The 19,385-nt window shown below is 40.0% G+C and overlaps 1 protein-coding gene across 2 annotated transcripts in view; it reads right to left on the bottom strand.

Annotated features, from left to right (window-relative positions):
* The window catches only part of LOC117343672 (ras-related protein Ral-A-like), a 49,906-nt gene that overhangs the window by 18,599 nt on the left and 11,922 nt on the right, over nt 1-19,385 (bottom strand). For both annotated transcript variants that reach the window (XR_004536060.1, XM_033906131.1), the window contains exon 4: nt 675-849. Coding sequence is in view for 1 of the 2 variants with exons in the window: in XM_033906131.1 (XP_033762022.1) it covers nt 675-849 (175 nt within the window). In the remaining variant the exon portion in view is untranslated. The remainder of the gene's footprint in view (nt 1-674; nt 850-19,385) is intronic.

Here is a 19,385-nt window from a genome sequence, read left to right as displayed (position 1 = left end):
GTATTATCCAAGATACAGGTACAGATTAGCTTCTGCCCAGAGAGACTATTCAATATCTTTATTTTCTACTCAGTTTTCAAGCTGCATCAGAGCTCTGATGATTATTCTGCACACAAATAAGTGAAATACAAAAGTATGTTAAGTAAAATTCAAAAGATAATCCTCATTTTTCTGTGTAATTTGGGAAAATAACACAATTTTTTGCCTGAGAATCTGCATGTTTTTGGCGGTGAAGCAGCATGAAATATCACCATTAAACGCAGAAAATTTATAGTTCATGATTATTCGTGCCTATATGATAACAAATGGTTTATCAAACAGTTGTCATGATGGAATATACTTGTCTACATGCAAACAGTGGCATCCAATTTTCTGACAGGCAGTATAACACCAGCCTTAATCAGTCAGTCTGTATAGATATGGAGGTGTCACTGTCTAAAAGCACCAGTGACATGTCTTGATGGGGCCAGGGGTACATCAACTGTATAGAAGTATGTCTATCAGTAAGATCCAGTTGAGAAAGAGTATACGTGATGCTTTGAAAACATCACACAACTTTGTGTGACTCTATCCCAACCTAAGCATGTAAAGGTTTGTTTCAATCAATTCCGTCTCCCACTGTTAAGTTGAAACAGTTTTTGAAATGACTTATTTTGTATCTGTTGCATGCTTACCTTATCTACATTAGCGCGAGTCTTTGCGGACGTCTCTACATAAGGAACTGCCCATTGTTGAGCTCGTGTCTGTGCCTCGTCTATTGTTACTTGACGTTTGTCTTCTAAGTCACATTTGTTTCCCACCAGTAGAAAAGGAATGTTGTCATCATTTTTTACCCTTAATATCTGTTCCCTGCAATGACAAAATGAAGAAAAAAATATAGAAAACAAAGTCATGTGAAAGTTTCCCGTTATATACATATTAGATGTAAACACACAAATTCAGTTATTGCTCCATACTGTAAAAGTTATAAGACAGGGATAACTCTGGAGGGGGCCATTTGCCCCATATTTTCCAAAATGGCCGACCAAAACTCACAAATTTCTTCAATTTTCTATGTTTTAATTGGCCCATACGATTTCTGAAATCTTGTCAAAATGGCCCATGATTTTAGAGTCCAGGATGAACCCTGTAAAATGTGCCATACTGTAAAAGTGCAGAGTATAAGATCATCTTTTGACTATGGCTGATACCTGTAGGTATTATCATGGTAGGACCTCCGATTAAAGCATTAGGTTGCTAGTTGGAACAGACTTTTGGTGCCGTTGATCACTCAATGTGTAAGGTATAGGAGATTGAGATGATAATTGGTGTTTGAGAACCTGACAGTTGTGTGGTATTGGTGCGTTGATCACTCAATGTGTAAGGTATAGGAGATTGAGATGATAATTGGTGTTTGAGAACCTGACAGTTGTGTGGTATTGGTGCGTTGATCACTCAATGTGTAAGGTATAGGAGATTGAGATGATAATTGGTGTTTGAGAACCTGACAGTTGTGTGGTATTTGTGCGTTGATCACTCAATGTGTAAGGTATAGGAGATTGAGATGATAATTGGTGTTTGAGAACCTGACAGTTGTGTGGTATTGGTGCGTTGATCACTCAATGTGTAAGGTATAGGAGATTGAGATGATAATTGGTGTTTGAGAACCTGACAGTTGTGTGGTATTGGTGCGTTGATCACTCAATGTGTAAGGTATAGGAGATTGAGATGATAATTGGTGTTTGAGAACCTGACAGTTGTGTGGTATTGGTGCGTTGATCACTCAATGTGTAAGGTATAGGAGATTGAGATGATAATTGGTGTTTGAGAACCTGACAGTTGTGTGGTATTGGTGCGTTGATCACTCAATGTGTAAGGTATATAGGAGATTGAGATGATAATTGGTGTTATAAGAACACAACTGTTGTGTGGTATAAGTCTTTGTGAAGCAGAGAGCACGTAAAGTGGCGAATATCTAAGGTCACGTTTCCAGCTCAGACTGATGGGTTTGTCTTCCTTGATGCAGGATACATGATAGTTGGTTTGAGCACCGGCCATGTAATCTCAAGTGAAGATCAGGTGTGTCACGGGTCCAATGATCCCTGTCTGTCATGGTGTTGTGTCGGTTTGTTTCTTGGGAAGCTGAGAAACGGGCCGCCCTGTGTGCTGTTGTGGTTGTGGCCTTGGGCAAGACACTTGACCCGTATTCTCTGGATAACATGCCCCCCCCCCCCCCCAATATGTTGTCACCAACTACTACATGGCGACCCCACCACAAAATGATCCTGGATGTTCACGGGGCGATAAAGCCAGAAAACTTACAAACAAAATCGTAAACGAGAGATTCTTAGTTTGGACCCAAGCGTGAGCTGGGTATTTTTTAATTATTCTCATTATACTATAGCAACTCAGGCAGGCCAAACGCAATAAAAGCAGGTGATCTGTTTCTGCTTTTTGTACACAATCTTGCCTGTAAACAATAACAGCCAATCTGATATTTATGACCACATTGTGTTTTAATTTCCTATGCCCTTATCTTAACATAAATGCACCACACAGCCTTAATTACAGAAGCTGCAAAAATTGTGTCTTGAAATTATTATCTCTGCAACAATAGGCAGAATTATGTGCAGGCACTGCAGATGTGATTGTAATTGACTGTTGAAGATGCATTTTCCCAACAGTGCCTGGTTGACAGTATTAGTGTTTTACAGATCAATTATATTTGCCTCAGCTTCCGCAGTCAACATTTTTTCTAATCATATCCTAATGCTGCAGAGAGTACCGTAGACTTTAGCATTCTGTCACTGCTGGTTCACAGTGTGACTTCATTTCCAACAAAATGTCGGCTGTACTTTGGTGAAACAGCACATTTCCTTTTCCCATTGTTAATGACAAGACACAAATCATTAGTACAAGGGAAGGTCAACATTGTATAACAGCCAAGGTATTTTAGTGTACAGCCCATCACTGTATAAATAGGAATAAATGTAGGAATAAACCTCCAGACAATTCAAGGACATTCATTTTGGTTTCATATTATTCATAGGGATACAGTGGTAGGGTAATTAGTTTTCTACAAAATCAAGAGGGCAGACAGTGCAATATCTTGTAAATATAATGTTATGTATAACGGAACATAATTGAGTTTCATTCCACATGAGATTTTATCAATGAAACTAGTTTTTATTAGTGCCATAAAATCTCATAGGAAATAAAAACAAATTTAAGCGCACTTTTATCACGTAATTCAGAAAACATAAATTTTGACTGGTGTTAAAACCAAAATGTGGAGTGCTTAATCAAACGGAGACAGCCATTTTGTTGTGCCATTAATTCTCAATACATGAGCTTATGTCATTGTCCATATTATGAGGTCACATTGGATTTCTGACTGGCATATGCAGTCAATGAAAAAAACGCTCCAGGGTATATTACACTAGTGGAATATGCAAAAAAATATTACAAGGGTGAATTCACTGGATAAGCAGTTATATGATTAATACATAAATGTACCAGTATAACACTTTTTGTCCAGTGATAACTGGCCTTTTACACTAGTACCACAATACTACATACTACCAACTGTATAATGATATTCAGGAAAAACTGAAATGCATGCAACAAATATTTCAGAGTGAAAGTTGAACTGCAGTAAATGTTTCACAGTGAGAGTTGAACCGCAGTTAATGTTTCACAGTGAAAGCTGAACTGCAGTTAATGTTTCAGTGAAAGCTGAACTGCAGTTAATGTTTCACAGTGAAAGCTTACTGCAGCAAACATTTAACAGCGAGAGCTGAATTGCAACAAACATTTCACAGTGAAAGTTTAACTTAGCAAACATTTCACATTGTTAAGAAAACTTCAGCAAATTCAAATCAAGTTACTCTTTTATTTATATTTGACTGAATTTCCTTAAGAACCTATGAAAACCCAAAATATCAGCTAATCTAACATGTAACTATATTTGTTTGAATTATCCAATATATCACAATAGCACTTGCATGTGCATTGTGTTTGCTCATGCCAAACATTCCCCAAATAAGTGATAATGGCTACATATATATACGATCTACACTGCACAGGTGTACTAGGGACTTCTCCCCGGGGAAACACATCAAAAACATACTTTATAATACAAGCATGAGAGGTAAGACTTCGGCAGATGGGGATCAAGTCTGATGTTTATAAAATACTCAATAGAGTAGGTATAAACGGTAGATAATGGTAGCTAATCGTAAACAGTATCAGCAGCAGACACCACCCAGGCGTCAATTTTACATCATCCGCATTCCTGTTTCACTGTATCAACTTTAAGGCCTTTCAAAGTTAAGTGAGACTATGCTGAACTTTAAACAAGAGCTATATTCTTTTCCTATTGTTCTTTACATTCAGTGAAAATATACCTCTATTTATCGGCTGTTAATTCGGTGATATGACAAATGATGGATCCATATCAAGTTAATTGTGCCGTCAATAGCGATTTATCTAAATATTCAAAAGCATATCAAGCTATCACTAAACAAAATCCTTAAATTTTCAAAGAATAAAGTACTAGAGGATATAAGGGAAGCTTGCTATAGCTCAGTTTGACAGCCAGGGTTTTGTTGTTTAAATCAATATGCTATAGTTCTGACAATGCGTTGAGTAAGAATGCAGCATGTTTACTGAGTTGAACACTAGTGTGGATGCAGTGTTTATTAATTTGCAGGATGTCAAAGCAAGTGTTTAGTTGTTTTTTCAAAGAGTAGAAGTTTTTAATGGCTACGTATACCAGACCAAGAACAGAGTAGTGGGCGCATGGTTAGCTTTCCACCACCAGTATGATACTCCAGTGTACATCACATCTTATCAATGGTTCTTGACTTGAGTACTGATAGTGTATCAAGTTATCAAACAAGAATGTAAGCAGAAAAGTGCATCTACAGGAAGAATGTACTATATTTATTTCTTAATGTACACTGTTACCTCAAATTTAAGTTCAATTATTACTATGCAACTTACCTTGTACTTTACCAACACCTGCAATAGCTTAACCAACATAGCACATAATATTATACTCCCCGTATAGAACCACCCTCCTTCACCTCCTTCTTTTTTACACACCTTGCTTTACCTCCCCACATAGCACACCCTACTTTACCTCCCCCACATAACACATCCTGCTTTACCTCCCCACATAGCACACCCTACTTTACCTCCCCCACATAACACATCCTGCTTTACCTCCCCACATAGCACACCCTACTTTACCTCCCCCACATAACACATCCTGCTTTACCTCCCCCCACATAACACACCCTGCTTTACCTCCCCACATAGCACATCCTGCTTTACCTCCCCACATAGCACATCCTGCTTTACCTCCCCACATAGCACATCCTGCTTTACCTCCCCACATAGCACATTCTGCTTTACCTCCCCACATAGCACACCCTACTTTACCTCCCCCACATAACATATCCTGCTTTACCTTCCCACATAGCACATCCTGCTTTACCTCCCCACATAGCATACCCTGGTTTACCTCCCCCACATAACAAATCCCTGCTTTACCTCCCCACATAACACACCCTGCTTTACCTCCCCACATAACACACCCTGGTTTACCTCCCCCACATAACACATCCTGCTTTACCTCCCCCATATAACACACCCTACTTTACCTCCCCCACATAGCACACCCTGCTTTACCTCCCCCACATAGCACACCCTGCTTTACCTCCCCACATAACACACCCTGGTTTACCTCCCCACATAGCACAACCTGGTTTACCTCCCCCACATAGCACACCCTGGTTTACCTCCCCCACATAGCACAACCTGCTTTACCCTCCCCCACATAACACACCCTACTTTACCTCCCCCATATAACACACCCTACTTTACCTCCCCACATAACACATCCTGCTTTACCTCCCCCACATAACACATCCTGCTTTACCTCCCCCACATAACACACCCTGCTTTACCTCCCCACATAACACACCCTGCTTTACCTCCCCCACATAACACACCCTACTTTACCTTCCCCACATAGCACACCCTACTTTACCTCCCCACATAGCACACCCTACTTTACCTCCCCACATAGCACACCCTACTTTACCTCCCCACATAGCACACCCTACTTTACCTTCCCCACATAGCACACCCTACTTTACCTCCCCACATAGCACACCCTACTTTACCTCCCCACATAGCACACCCCTACTTTACCTTCCCCACATAACACACCCTACTTTACCTCCCCACATAACACACCCTGGTTTACCTTCCCCACATAGCACAACCTGGTTTACCTCCCCCACATAACACATCCTGCTTTACCTCCCCACATAACACATCCTGCTTTACCTCCCCACATAACACATCCTGCTTTACCTCCCCACATAACACATCCTGCTTTACCTCCCCACATAACACATCCTGCTTTACCTCCCCATATATAACACATCCTGCTTTACCTCCCCACATAACACACCCTGCTTTACCTCCCCCACATAACACATCCTGCTTTACCTCCCCCACATAACACATCCTGCTTTACCTCCCCCACATAACACACCCTACTTTACCTCCCCCACATAACACACCCTGGTTTACCTCCCCACATAACACACCCTACTTTACCTCTCCCACATAACACATCCTACTTTACCTTCCCCACATAACACATCCTGCTTTACCTCCCCCACATAACACATCCTGCTTTACCTTCCCCACATAACACATCCTGCTTTACCTTCCCCACATAACACATCCTGCTTTACCTCCCCCACATAACACACCCTACTTTACCTCCCCCACATAACACACCCTACTTTACCTCCCCCACATAACACATCCTGCTTTACCTCCCCCACATAACACATCCTGCTTTACCTCCCCCACATAACACACCCTGCTTTACCTCCCCACATAACACACCCTACTTTACCTCCCCCACATAACACATCCTACTTTACCTCCCCCATATAACACACCCCTGCTTTTACCTCCCCACATAACACACCCTACTTTACCTCCCCCACATAACACATCCTGCTTTACCTCCCCCACATAACACACCCTACTTTACCTCTCCCACATAACACATCCTACTTTACCTCCCCCATATAACACACCCTGCTTTACCTCCCCACATAACACACCCTACTTTACCTCCCCCACATAACACATCCTGCTTTACCTCCCCCACATAACACACCCTACTTTACCTCCCCCACATAACACATCCTGCTTTACCTCCCCCACATAACACATCCTGCTACATCTTCCCCTATACAGGTCCCACACAACTAATTATTTCATAACATGTTATTACCATTGACACCATCTCCTCAATGAATCATTTGATGTTCAAATGTTGTGAAATTTATATCAAATTTAAGTTTGAAGATTTCATTACCAGAAAAATGACATTATTGTATAGGTTTAATAGCATATAAGAGCATACCAGTACTTGGAAGACAGCATCCCTGATATTTACAGTGGATATCATAGGGAACCAACCCCCACCAGGCGAATCCCCACCTTTTTTACACCTGGAATCCTACGTCTTTCTATTTATACCAGGAGTGTATATTTCTAATATATTCAAAATCTCAAGACCCTACTCTTTATTTTCATATGTAGAAAGTACCCATTTCATGTGCTATTTACTCAGGAAATACCTACAAACCTAAGAAACACATTTTCTTCAGGGACTTGGTTCAGGTGAAACACCAGCTGATTGGCTGAATTAGTTGTGTGAGACCTTTACATAACACACCCTGCTTTACCTCCCTCACGTCCTTCACAAGACGAAACAAATCCTAACCAAAACCTCACATAACTTTACATGTAGCACACCTGACGTAAAACAATTAACACTCCTAGCTGGTATGCTAGAGCTGTGTGAGTTAAGTAAAGAAAGGTGAGATGTCCATCTACATTACATTAATGTTTTCTAGGAACACTTCTGAACAGTATTGATCCTTGGTGATAGCAATCTGATAGGGAAAATAGGCCTGGATACCAGGAATAATACACCTTTATCAACCTGAGGAAGAACTTTTATATTTCTATAATGAAACCTTCACAACCTAAAGGGAGCAAATCGGAAGACTTTTCTGAAGACTTTTCTGAAATTTTGTTAACAGAATAACTTTATTGTTATCATAGAATATGATTTTCAGGAATAATTCATTTTCAATTTCATAGGTTAAGATGGAAAACAGCTATAATCATTGTGACATTAGCTGATGGGAATCAATAAGTTGACAGTTGACATTTACCATTTCAAGATTCCAGCACTCAAGATACTTAACCAGCTAAATGGGGCATTGCTTAGACATGACACTATCAATTCAATAGACAATAATTCTTTATTCTCTCAACTATACAGAATCAGATAATTTCATGTTTAATTCAATGACTCTTCTTTCACCTCAAATTGCTTAGACATGACACTATCAATTCAATAGACAATAATTCTTTATTCTTTCAACTCTACAGAATCAGATAATTTTATATTTAATTCAATGACTCTTCCTTCACCTGAAACCTATTAGTTACTATCAGTAATAGAAAGAAAATCTAGGTTAGATACATGTAGGTGTTTATCAACAGTCTTCTTTAATTGGCTTAAAATAAAACCAGATTTTCATCAGACTGAGCATATCCTTGGAGTGTAGTGTTTTTTTGTGTATCTGGTCTGTAAACACACAGAGATAAGAGAAACAGTTAATCCTCATTCACTAGGAACTGTTTGTACAACCTCTCCCCTGGACCTGTAACGAAGACAACTGACACTGGCTTCCTGCACCTGTGGATAAGCTTAGCTATGTACCCTGGGAGGTATCTACTACCAGATTTCGTAGGTGGTACCTACAGAAGGGATGGGCAAAAAATATTGTGAATAAAACGATCTAATAGACTAGATCTTATGCCAGTAATATATTACAGCTTATAACTAATTCCATTAGACCATGGAAATATTTTGTTATCTGCAAATTCATTATAGGACTTAAATAAATAAATAAGGTTGAAAACAAGAGGCCCATGGGCCTAAACGGTCACCTGAGTTTTGAAATATGTAAGTTAGTATAATTGACCCTTTTTGGCCCCGCACATCAGCCGAGGGGCTCAGTCAGTGCCAATATACATGTAGTTTACAATAGGCATCTCCTACTTATAATTCTAACCAAGTTTGTATTATTTCCAATGGCAATTGGAACAAATAATGCTCAAAAAAGTGGTTTCCCTATATAAACTACAGTAAACTTTATCCCGTCCCCAGGGGGGAACGTGAGACCCCAGTGTCATGAAATTCACAATTTTGGTAAAGGACTTTATAAGACCTTTCTATCTGTAAAGTATTTGATTCTACCATATCTGGGAGTTGAGAAGATTTTTTAAATTTCAATCAATTTGACCCTTTCTGTCCCCACCCTTCAGGCCCATGGGGGATTGGGACTATATAATTCACAATTTTGTTTGACCTTTGGCCATGGTAGCTTCTGTCAAATTTCATTGAATTTGGTCCAGCGGTTTTGGAGAAGAAGTCGAAAATGTAAATTGTTTACAGTCGCACAACTGACAATGCACAACTACGGACAAAAGACGGTTAGATTTTATATATATATATATAGGTCACTTGAGACTTAAAATTAGTCTCAGGTGACCTAAAAATTCATGGATTATAATTTCCTAGTTATAACTATGTTAATATAAGCAGAAATTTACAGGAGATCTAGGTCAAGATCAATACAAGCACATTGTAGAATATGACCAGCAAAGCTTTTAGTCTTTATATTAGTGCAGTTTTAATTATAATTAGTGGCCCTAGTTCTAAAATCGACTTTAAAACATATGAAGAATCACAATACATTTAAAAATGTATAATATCACATTGGTTTCAAATGACACTGATCATGATTTCAGTTTCTGATACCCAACATTACAGGGGAAGTATTCAGTATTGAATCAACCTGGGAGGTTGATGAAGGAATCTCTCTGACTAGAAAACATATATCAACAGAAACCAGCAATATTGAGAGGTTATCATACAGCCAGGTCTATATATCTATCTAAAATACCATATCAGCACAGGGAGGGGTGGGTATCGCATTATCAACTGGGGACCACATCCTATCTGCCCAGGGAGGAACCATATCAACAAGCTGGTCTGATAATGTACTTGACACTGTGGTAACTACCCTCAAAACATCCTAGTTACAGGTACATAAAAGGTACCAATTAACAAGTTGATTAGGCTTCTAGAACAATGTTTCTGATACGGAGGTTTATAAAATGAATATAGTCAGTATACATTTTATCATTAATGAGGAAGGGTTGATGGTATGGTGATCATGTTATGGTGTGAATATGAACCAATTCTGTCCAGGGGTTCATGACATACTGTACACAAGGTAATAACAGATATAGACAGACACATGCACAGACAAAGTGACGAATATACCCCCTCCCCCTTACTAAAGCTCGGGAAGGGGGGGGGGGGGGGGGGGGGGGGGGGGAGATATAATGAATATTGCTAACATGACAGTGATCCATATTCAGCACCACTAATTCAGGAACTTCCTCTCCAGAGACAAATTTGCATTGATGGGTTTTTCCCTCCAGACTATACAGTCACAGATAATGACGTTCGTTTGATCATGACTTACAACGTTGCACCAGTGCTGTATAGCCTATAGGTAAATGAGGATGACTGTGACTATTGAAACACCACTACAAACAAGCCTGACATCTAAATACGGAACTGCCGATCGAGGGGCTCATAAACAAAAACGACATCACATGTCACAGTAAAAAATTCTTTAAATACAGCTTCACTTTATAGAAAGCAAGTTTCATCACAAAATTCCAAGGTTTGTACTGCTGAAATCTGTTGAATATTTCAGATAATACAACATTACAACAGATCACTATGTTATTACAGATTGTTCGTTGTAGTTGGGATATTTTATGGTTGGCCGGATGGAGGATGAGAAGTAGGGTCTTTCCTTAGGGGAAACACATCAGTTCCATCAAAATCCTGATCACTGGTAAAATTGGCTGAAGTGCAATGGAGAGTATGACACACTGGGTGTCGAAGCCGGTCTCCTAGGACCACTGGCTGAAATACCAGGAAATCTAATTGGTTTGTACAGACCTCTTGGGAGGGAGGCAAATGCATGCACTGACAGGATGTCTTTTGGAATAATGAGATTTTTACATCAGAGAATTAATTACAACATAACACCTCTGTGATTAATCACCACATTATTTTCATTTTCATGTTGTTATTATATTGTTACTGTTCACACTTGAACAAATCTGAAATTTGTGTAGCATGATATTTTTAAAATTTCTCTGTACATGTATTAATAAAATATAAACTCCAGGAATTATGATTTGAGATAATTTGTCACCAGCAGATCAGTCCTTGATTTTATTATTATTTGTTTTCCCCCCATTTCAGAATAATTTATTGCATGGATCTTAGTACAAAGGGAATTAGGCAACAGTGTATACGTAGCCGATACCAGCCTTTTCCCTAAGTCCTTTTTCATCTGTAGCTCTGCCTTGGTGATCATCTGGATCAATACCAGTGTAATTCATGTATCGATCATGTGATCTGTCAATAATTATTCCAACTCCCTTGACTACCTGACTCATCTAACCATGGACGCAGCAGAAAACCATTTTATCATTGGTAAGGTCAGCTGATATTTCAGTCTCGGCAGGTAGTATAGTCTCGTATTTAGTAATACATGTATTTATTTCTCTTCCATAAATTCTAGTACCATATTTATCCTGTAATTAACCCAGGGATCAAATATTTTTACTCAAAATATGGGATGGGCTTGAAACGTGACAATGAAATTATAACTTTTTTTTAGAATGTTTTCTCCAGTTATATGACAAGGATACAATATTGAGTAAATTTTTACTGAACTTTATCTCAGTCATTCACACAGATGTGGTGACTAACAGGTATTACACATCTTTTAGAAGTGCTGTTGATGTAGATTTTTTTATTGTTGCTATGTGATATTACTGATCCTGGGAGGAATGCCTGAGTTAATTGGTTCATTCATATTCTGCTGATTTAGACTGTTGTTCTGTTGGCAGCAATCATAAGGTTTGTATAGGATTACAGTGGACCCGCGATAATCCGGACGCCGATAGTCCGGAAAACTCACAGTCCGGACGGAAATGCACGGGAACGGATTTCCGTAACGTTATTTGTACTCACCAGTCCGGAAATTCGGATTCCGATTCCGGAAGCCCATTTTGGGAACGGAACGTACTTTTCATTAGTAAATTTCCCTCAATAATCCGGACGATTTTTTCACCACGAGGAGAAAAAAATGTCGGGGCAAGTCACCCGTGTCGACAACTGTACAGACTATCGCTTGACACTGTGCGTAGTCATAGCGACCGCTGCCAGGTCATAGCCCCGGGTGTTTACCTGTGTTACAATGTGTAGCTTTTGTTTTTATAACGGTACATTGCTTTTTCTCTACGATCTAAATGTTACAGAATTTATGCACAAACATACAGTACGTGATACGATAATTAATCAATCTCAAATACATGTAATAAATTTATGATCGGAAATTAACATCATTAACACTTGTATTGGGTAAACACGGATATCGGCTTTGTAACACCGTTACGTGAAACGACGACTCATTGAAAGATGCATGTTATTAATTACATACACATTTACGTATTAAGCAGTGATCACAAGAACTGGGTTGATTACACACAAATTAGTCAATAGTCGTCTGATACTTACTAAGCGTCACATTGTTAAGTGAATACGGGTTTAATAGAATACTAATTAACGGACATCTTGGGTAGTTCTCGCTGGTGTCGCGTACTTTTAAATAGATAGCTTGGGGTTTCTGGTACGTAAAAATCATACTGACGGTAAGTTGTAAAATCCGGGTATTTTATTTAAGGTATTTAACGTTTGTAATTTCTACTTGTTTGTGAACCTCCGGGACGTGACACATGTGTGTTGTTTGTAGGTCACATATGCCCGCTATAAATAAAACAACTTTCACTTTACATGTTCTTTAAAAAACATAGTTTATTTGTTACTTTCTACAAAACAAAACAAGAATCATATCAGAAACATAAGTATATTTATTGTTAAAAAGTCTGACAATATTTAGACGTGTTTATGAAACGTCCCGGATTGTATATAATCAAGGGAGATAACTCTTACACGACATTTTTTTTTGACCTGGTACACGAAATTCGGCAGTCCGGAAAACTCGTAATCCGGACGGTTTGGACTGGGAACGAAGGTGTTCGGATTATCGAGGGTCCACTGTATATACATAAGTGGTTTGTGTGTAAACAGCGTGTTTGAAATACAGGTGCAGGTTCAAAATGAACACAACAAAAAGAATGCTTTCCTAAAACGTGTGTTCCTCATAAAAACATAGTATATGGACAGGCTATAGGCCTATATATAGCTATATGTCTTCATTGGAAACAGAGAATATTTTCCCCTCCTTCGGGTTTAGATTTAGAGTTAAAGGGATGTCAGCATGAGGGGAGAAGATTCTTAATTTGCCAAACACATGGCGTGGGGATGAAGAATCTTCCCCCTTTGGTGGAGATCCCTGTCTCAATCTTCCCCCTTTGGTGGAGATCTCTGTCTCAATCTTCCCCCTTTGGTGGAGATCTCTGTCTCAATCTTCCCCCTTTGGTGGAGATCCCTGTCTCAATCTTCCCCCTTTGGTGGAGATCCCTGTCTCAATCTTCCCCCTTTGGTGGAGATCCCTGTCTCAATCTTCCCCCTTTGGTGGAGATCTCTGTCTCAATCTTCCCCATTTGGTGGAGATCTCTGTCTCAATCTTCCCCCTTTGGTGGAGATCCCCGTCTCAATCAATCTTCCCCCTTTGGTGGAGATCTCTGTCTCAATCTTCCCCCTTTGGTGGAGATCTCTGTCTCAATCTTCCCCCTTTGGTGGAGATCCCCGTCTCAATCAATCTTCCCCCTTTGGTGGAGATCTCTGTCTCAATCTCCCCCCTTTGGTGGAGATCCCTGTCTCAATCTTCCCCCTTTGGTGGAGATCTCTGTCTCAATCTTCCCCCTTTGGTGGAGATCTCTGTCTCAATCTTCCCCCTTTGGTGGAGATCCCCGTCTCAATCAATCTTCCCCCTTTGGTGGAGATCTCTGTCTCAATCTCCCCCCTTTGGTGGAGATCCCTGTCTCAATCTTCCCCCTTTGGTGGAGATCTCTGTCTCAATCTTCCCCCTTTGGTGGAGATCCCTGTCTCAATCTTCCCCCTTTGGTGGAGATCTCTGTCTCAATCTTCCCCCTTTGGTGGAGATCCCCGTCTCAATCAATCTTCCCCCTTTGGTGGAGATCTCTGTCTCAATCTCCCCCCTTTGGTGGAGATCCCTGTCTCAATCTACCCCCTTTGGTGGAGATCCCCGTCTCAATCTACCCCCTTTGGTGGAGATCCCCGTCTCAATCTTCCCCCTTTGGTGGAGATCCCTGTCTCAATCTTCCCCCTTTGGTGGAGATCCCTGTCTCAATCTTCCCCCTTTGGTGGAGATCCCCGTCTCAATCAATCTTCCCCCTTTGGTGGAGATCCCCGTCTCAATCTTCCCCCTTTGGTGGAGATCCCCGTCTCAATCTTCCCCCTTTGGTGGAGATCCCTGTCTCAATCTTCCCCCTTTGGTGGAGATCCCTGTCTCAATCTTCCCCCTTTGGTGGAGATCCCCGTCTCAATCAATCTTCCCCCTTTGGTGGAGATCCCCGTCTCAATCTACCCCCTTTGGTGGAGATCTCTGTCTCAATCTTCCCCCTTTGGTGGAGATCCCTGTCTCAATCTTCCCCCTTTGGTGGAGATCCCTGTCTCAATCTTCCCCCTTTGGTGGAGATCCCTGTCTCAATCTTCCCCCTTTGGTGGAGATCTCTGTCTCAATCTTCCCCCTTTGGTGGAGATCTCTGTCTCAATCTTCCCCCTTTGGTGGAGATCTCTGTCTCAATCTTCCCCCTTTGGTGGAGATCCCTGTCTCAATCTTCCCCCTTTGGTGGAGATCCCTGTCTCAATCTTCCCCCTTTGGTGGAGATCCCCGTCTCAATCTTCCCCCTTTGGTGGAGATCCCTGTCTCAATCTTCCCCCTTTGGTGGAGATCCCTGTCTCAATCTTCCCCCTTTGGTGGAGATCCCCGTCTCAATCAATCTTCCCCCTTTGGTGGAGATCCCCGTCTCAATCTTCCCCCTTTGGTGGAGATCCCCGTCTCAATCTTCCCCCTTTGGTGGAGATCCCCGTCTCAATCAATCTTCCCCCTTTGGTGGAGATCCCCGTCTCAATCTTCCCCCTTTGGTGGAGATCCCTGTCTCAATCTTCCCCCTTTGGTGGAGATCTCTGTCTCAATCTTCCCCCTTTGGTGGAGATCCCTGTCTCAATCTTCCCCCTTTGGTGGAGATCCCTGTCTCAATCTTCCCCCTTTGGTGGAGATCCCTGTCTCAATCTTCCCCCTTTGGTGGAGATCTCTGTCTCAATCTTCCCCCTTTGGTGGAGATCCCTGTCTCAATCTTCCCCCTTTGGTGGAGATCCCTGTCTCAATCTCCCCCCTTTGGTGGAGATCTCTGCCTCAATCTTCCCCCTTTGGTGGAGATCCCCGTCTCAATCTTCCCCCTTTGGTGGAGATCCCTGTCTCAATCTCCCCCCTTTGGTGGAGATCTCTGTCTCAATCTTCCCCCTTTGGTGGAGATCCCCGTCTCAATCTTCCCCCTTTGGTGGAGATCCCTGTCTCAATCTTACCCCTTTGGTGGAGATCCCCGTCTCAATCTTCCCCCTTTGGTGGAGATCTCTGTCTAAATCTTCCCCCTTTGGTGGAGATCTCTGTCTCAATCTTCCCCCTTTGGTGGAGATCTCTGTCTCAATCTTCCCCCTTTGGTGGAGATCCCTGTCTCAATCTTTCCCCTTTGGTGGAGATCCCCGTCTCAATCAATCTTCCCCCTTTGGTGGAGATCCCCCTCTCTCCTAAGAGGTGAATGATTATTTTTATCTTACCCTATTTATACTCATATGTATCTAACATTAACATTGCATCAATTCAAGGCAGTGTTGATGTGATGTGATTGAATTGTACATGGGACATCATTGTATTGTTGCTGTGACGTCATACAATTGTTGAGAAGGTGCACGTGTGAAGAGCTCAGGTAGTTGTAATTGTCTCAACCCTAGCTAGCAAGAGATAAGAAAATCACACACCTGTGAAATGTGGATATCCCTGTCCAGGGTAAGAGAATATTTAATCCAACAACAAAAAGGGCAATAACTCTGTCTATAAAAACCTACTCAGTATACTAGATACACAGAATTACAAACCAGGGAAATCTTGTCTTTGTCTTCTTCCCTGCCATTATCATCAGATCGAGGTTGAAACTGACATGTATTCCTCATTACATATGTTCAAATAAATATATCATTTGTTTCTCTGCTCCAAATACAGAAACTAAAAGCCAGATAGCCGCTAGTAATACAAAATGTCACAGAACTGTATCAAAACCCAAATACCTTCTTTCTATCTTTTTATCAGTGTATCAAGCTACGCACCTGGTAATGAAGAAGTTATATCAACATTGATGTCATCAATGAACCTTAGCTTCAAATGTGTATCTAGAAATAAATCTGATATCCACCTTTAGCCTACAGCTAAAAAACATCACAAAATAAGTAGAACTCGACACAAAGAAGATTACTGTATCTGGACCTGAGCTTTGACAGCCCAGATTTAAACCAATGATCACTAAATTAATTAATAGACAAACAAATAGTGCTGTCTGACGGTTATAAATCAACAAGTTTCCTAATCCACTTATACCCCCGAGATCTATTACCCTGGTTTTACTTCAATAAGATTTCGACTGATATCAGACATTAGTCACTCAACACATGCATACTTAGATTTGAACCCAAGACTAGCTAGGCAGGAGAATTCCAGACAGACATTTTAACAAACTTTTGTGTTGATTAATAACTGAATATTTAGGCTAGTATTATGTATATATACCAGAGACTTAATCTCGCTATCATGCTAATCCAGAAGGAATATGAGAGAGCTGGTCTATAACACTAATCCATCACACAGCTATTTCACAGCATACATGCTGGCAGCCATTTATACAACTGGGCAAAATCGGGCCTCCATTAAAGTACATTCTTCTGAATTTAATAGATATCAAGACATTCAAAAAATAAATATAGACCAACTGCTGGCAGAGGCGTGCTGTGGTGATGGGAGTGGGAGACTAACTCTTGTGACATATGGAAGGGCACCTGTTAGTGTTTATATATATACCATCATTACACACTCAACCTGCCAAATGGTGCCACCTACCACTCCAATCTACAATGCCTGTCAAATGTAATTTATGATTCCTCATGGCAAATGTACACTACAGTATATCCCTAAATAACACTAAAATTGTATGATTAAGAGCCATTAATTAAACAGACAAATTTGTGTAACAGGTGGTCCACTGTACAGCCAGTGATCCCTCTCACAGACACACCTCTATTTCTCAAGTGATGGTGAGGCGTACATCCAGTCCCACTTATCCTCAGACGAAGACCTATGTAAAATACCAGTTTCATATGTCTAGGATTAAGTAACCCTCTTGATCACAAATTGTTGTAAGGAATAACACCAATTATTGTCTACTTGAGCTGTAAGTAAGAAGGATTAAGTAAAATACAAGTCACTATGAGATATTAGGCAATATTCTAATTTATGACTATTAAGGAGTTTTCTATATATATTTATATTTTTACTGGTTCAATGGAAAGTAAAACTTTAAATATTTTTAACTAGAAGTTATGGCATGGCCATCTGACTTTAAAGGACTGTTGCGGTATTCATACTCAGTTGCAAGTATAGTGGTGTTGTTGGCCATGGTAGCCATCTTGTATTTCTGACCAACCTGGAAAATATCAACACTTGTTATTAATAACCATCTCAGATCATATCAGACAAGTTTGAGCTGAATCCCACAGGTGGAACTTGAGAAGAAGTTTGAAATGTGAAAAGTAAATTTATGCATGGCCGACAGCACAAAACACACCACAATGGATGAAGAACAATGGATAAAACAGTAGTACATTTTTATACCACATAAAGTCAGATTGCCAGCGAATGATAGAATAGGTTTCGAACTGTTGTAGGATTTTTAACTGATGATATTCCACATACTGTTCAGAGTCCTTGATTTTAACTGATGATATTCCACATACTGTTCAGAGTCCTTACATTGTCAGTAATTTTCTAAATTTGACATCAGCATGTGAGAAGGACTAATATCAGCCTACCCATCCCTTCTACTGTGAACCAGCAGACACTAATGTTGCCCTGTAGCAGTCATAAGGCTGTCATAAAACTGACAAGACAGTAGTAATGTTCAAAGATATAGAGTCGTGAACCCAAATCCACCATTCATAGTTTCCCTATATTAGTATGGCATGTCATGCATTTTCTACGTACTGACATCTATATCAAACCAAGTATTCAGTATATTTTCCACTACGTACTGACACCTATTATATAATTATCAAACCAAGTATTCAGTACATTTTCCACTACGTACGGACATCTATATCAAACCAAGTATTCAGTACATTATACGTACTGACATCTATATATATATCAAACCAAGTATTCAGTACATTTTCTACTACGTACTGACATCTATATCAAACCAAGTATTCAGTACATTTTCTACTATGTACTGACATCTATATCAAACCAAGTATTCAGTACATTATACGTACTGACATCTATATCAAACCAAGTATTCAGTACATTTTCTACTATTTATGACACCTATATCAAACCAAGTATTCAGTACATTTTCTACTACGTACTAACACCTATATCAAACCAAGTATTCAGTACATTTTACGTACTGACATCTATATCAAACCAAGTCCACTACGTACTGACATCTATATCAAACCAAGTATTCAGTACATTATACGTACTGACACCTATTATATAATTATCAATCCAAGTATTCAGTACATTTTCTACTACGTATTGACATCTAGTATCTACATCAAACCAAGTATTCAGTACATTATACATACTGACATCTATATCAAACCAAGTATTCAGTACATTATACGTACTGACATCTATATCAAACCAAGTATTTAGTACATTTTCCACTACGTACTGACATCTATATCAAACCAAGTATTCAGTACATTATACGTACTGACATTTATATCAAACCAAGTATTCAGTACATTATACGTACTGACATCTATATCAAACCAAGTATTCAGTACATTATACGTACTGACATCTATATCAAACCAAGTATTCAGTACATTATACGTACTGACATCTATATCAAACCAAGTATTCAGTACATTTTCC

The sequence above is a fragment of the Pecten maximus genome, chromosome 15 (genome assembly GCF_902652985.1).
Source record: "Pecten maximus chromosome 15, xPecMax1.1, whole genome shotgun sequence".
NCBI lineage: Eukaryota > Metazoa > Mollusca > Bivalvia > Pectinida > Pectinidae > Pecten > Pecten maximus.
The sequence above is the reverse complement of the archived record's forward strand: the minus strand, read 5'-3'. Positions and strand labels throughout refer to the sequence as shown.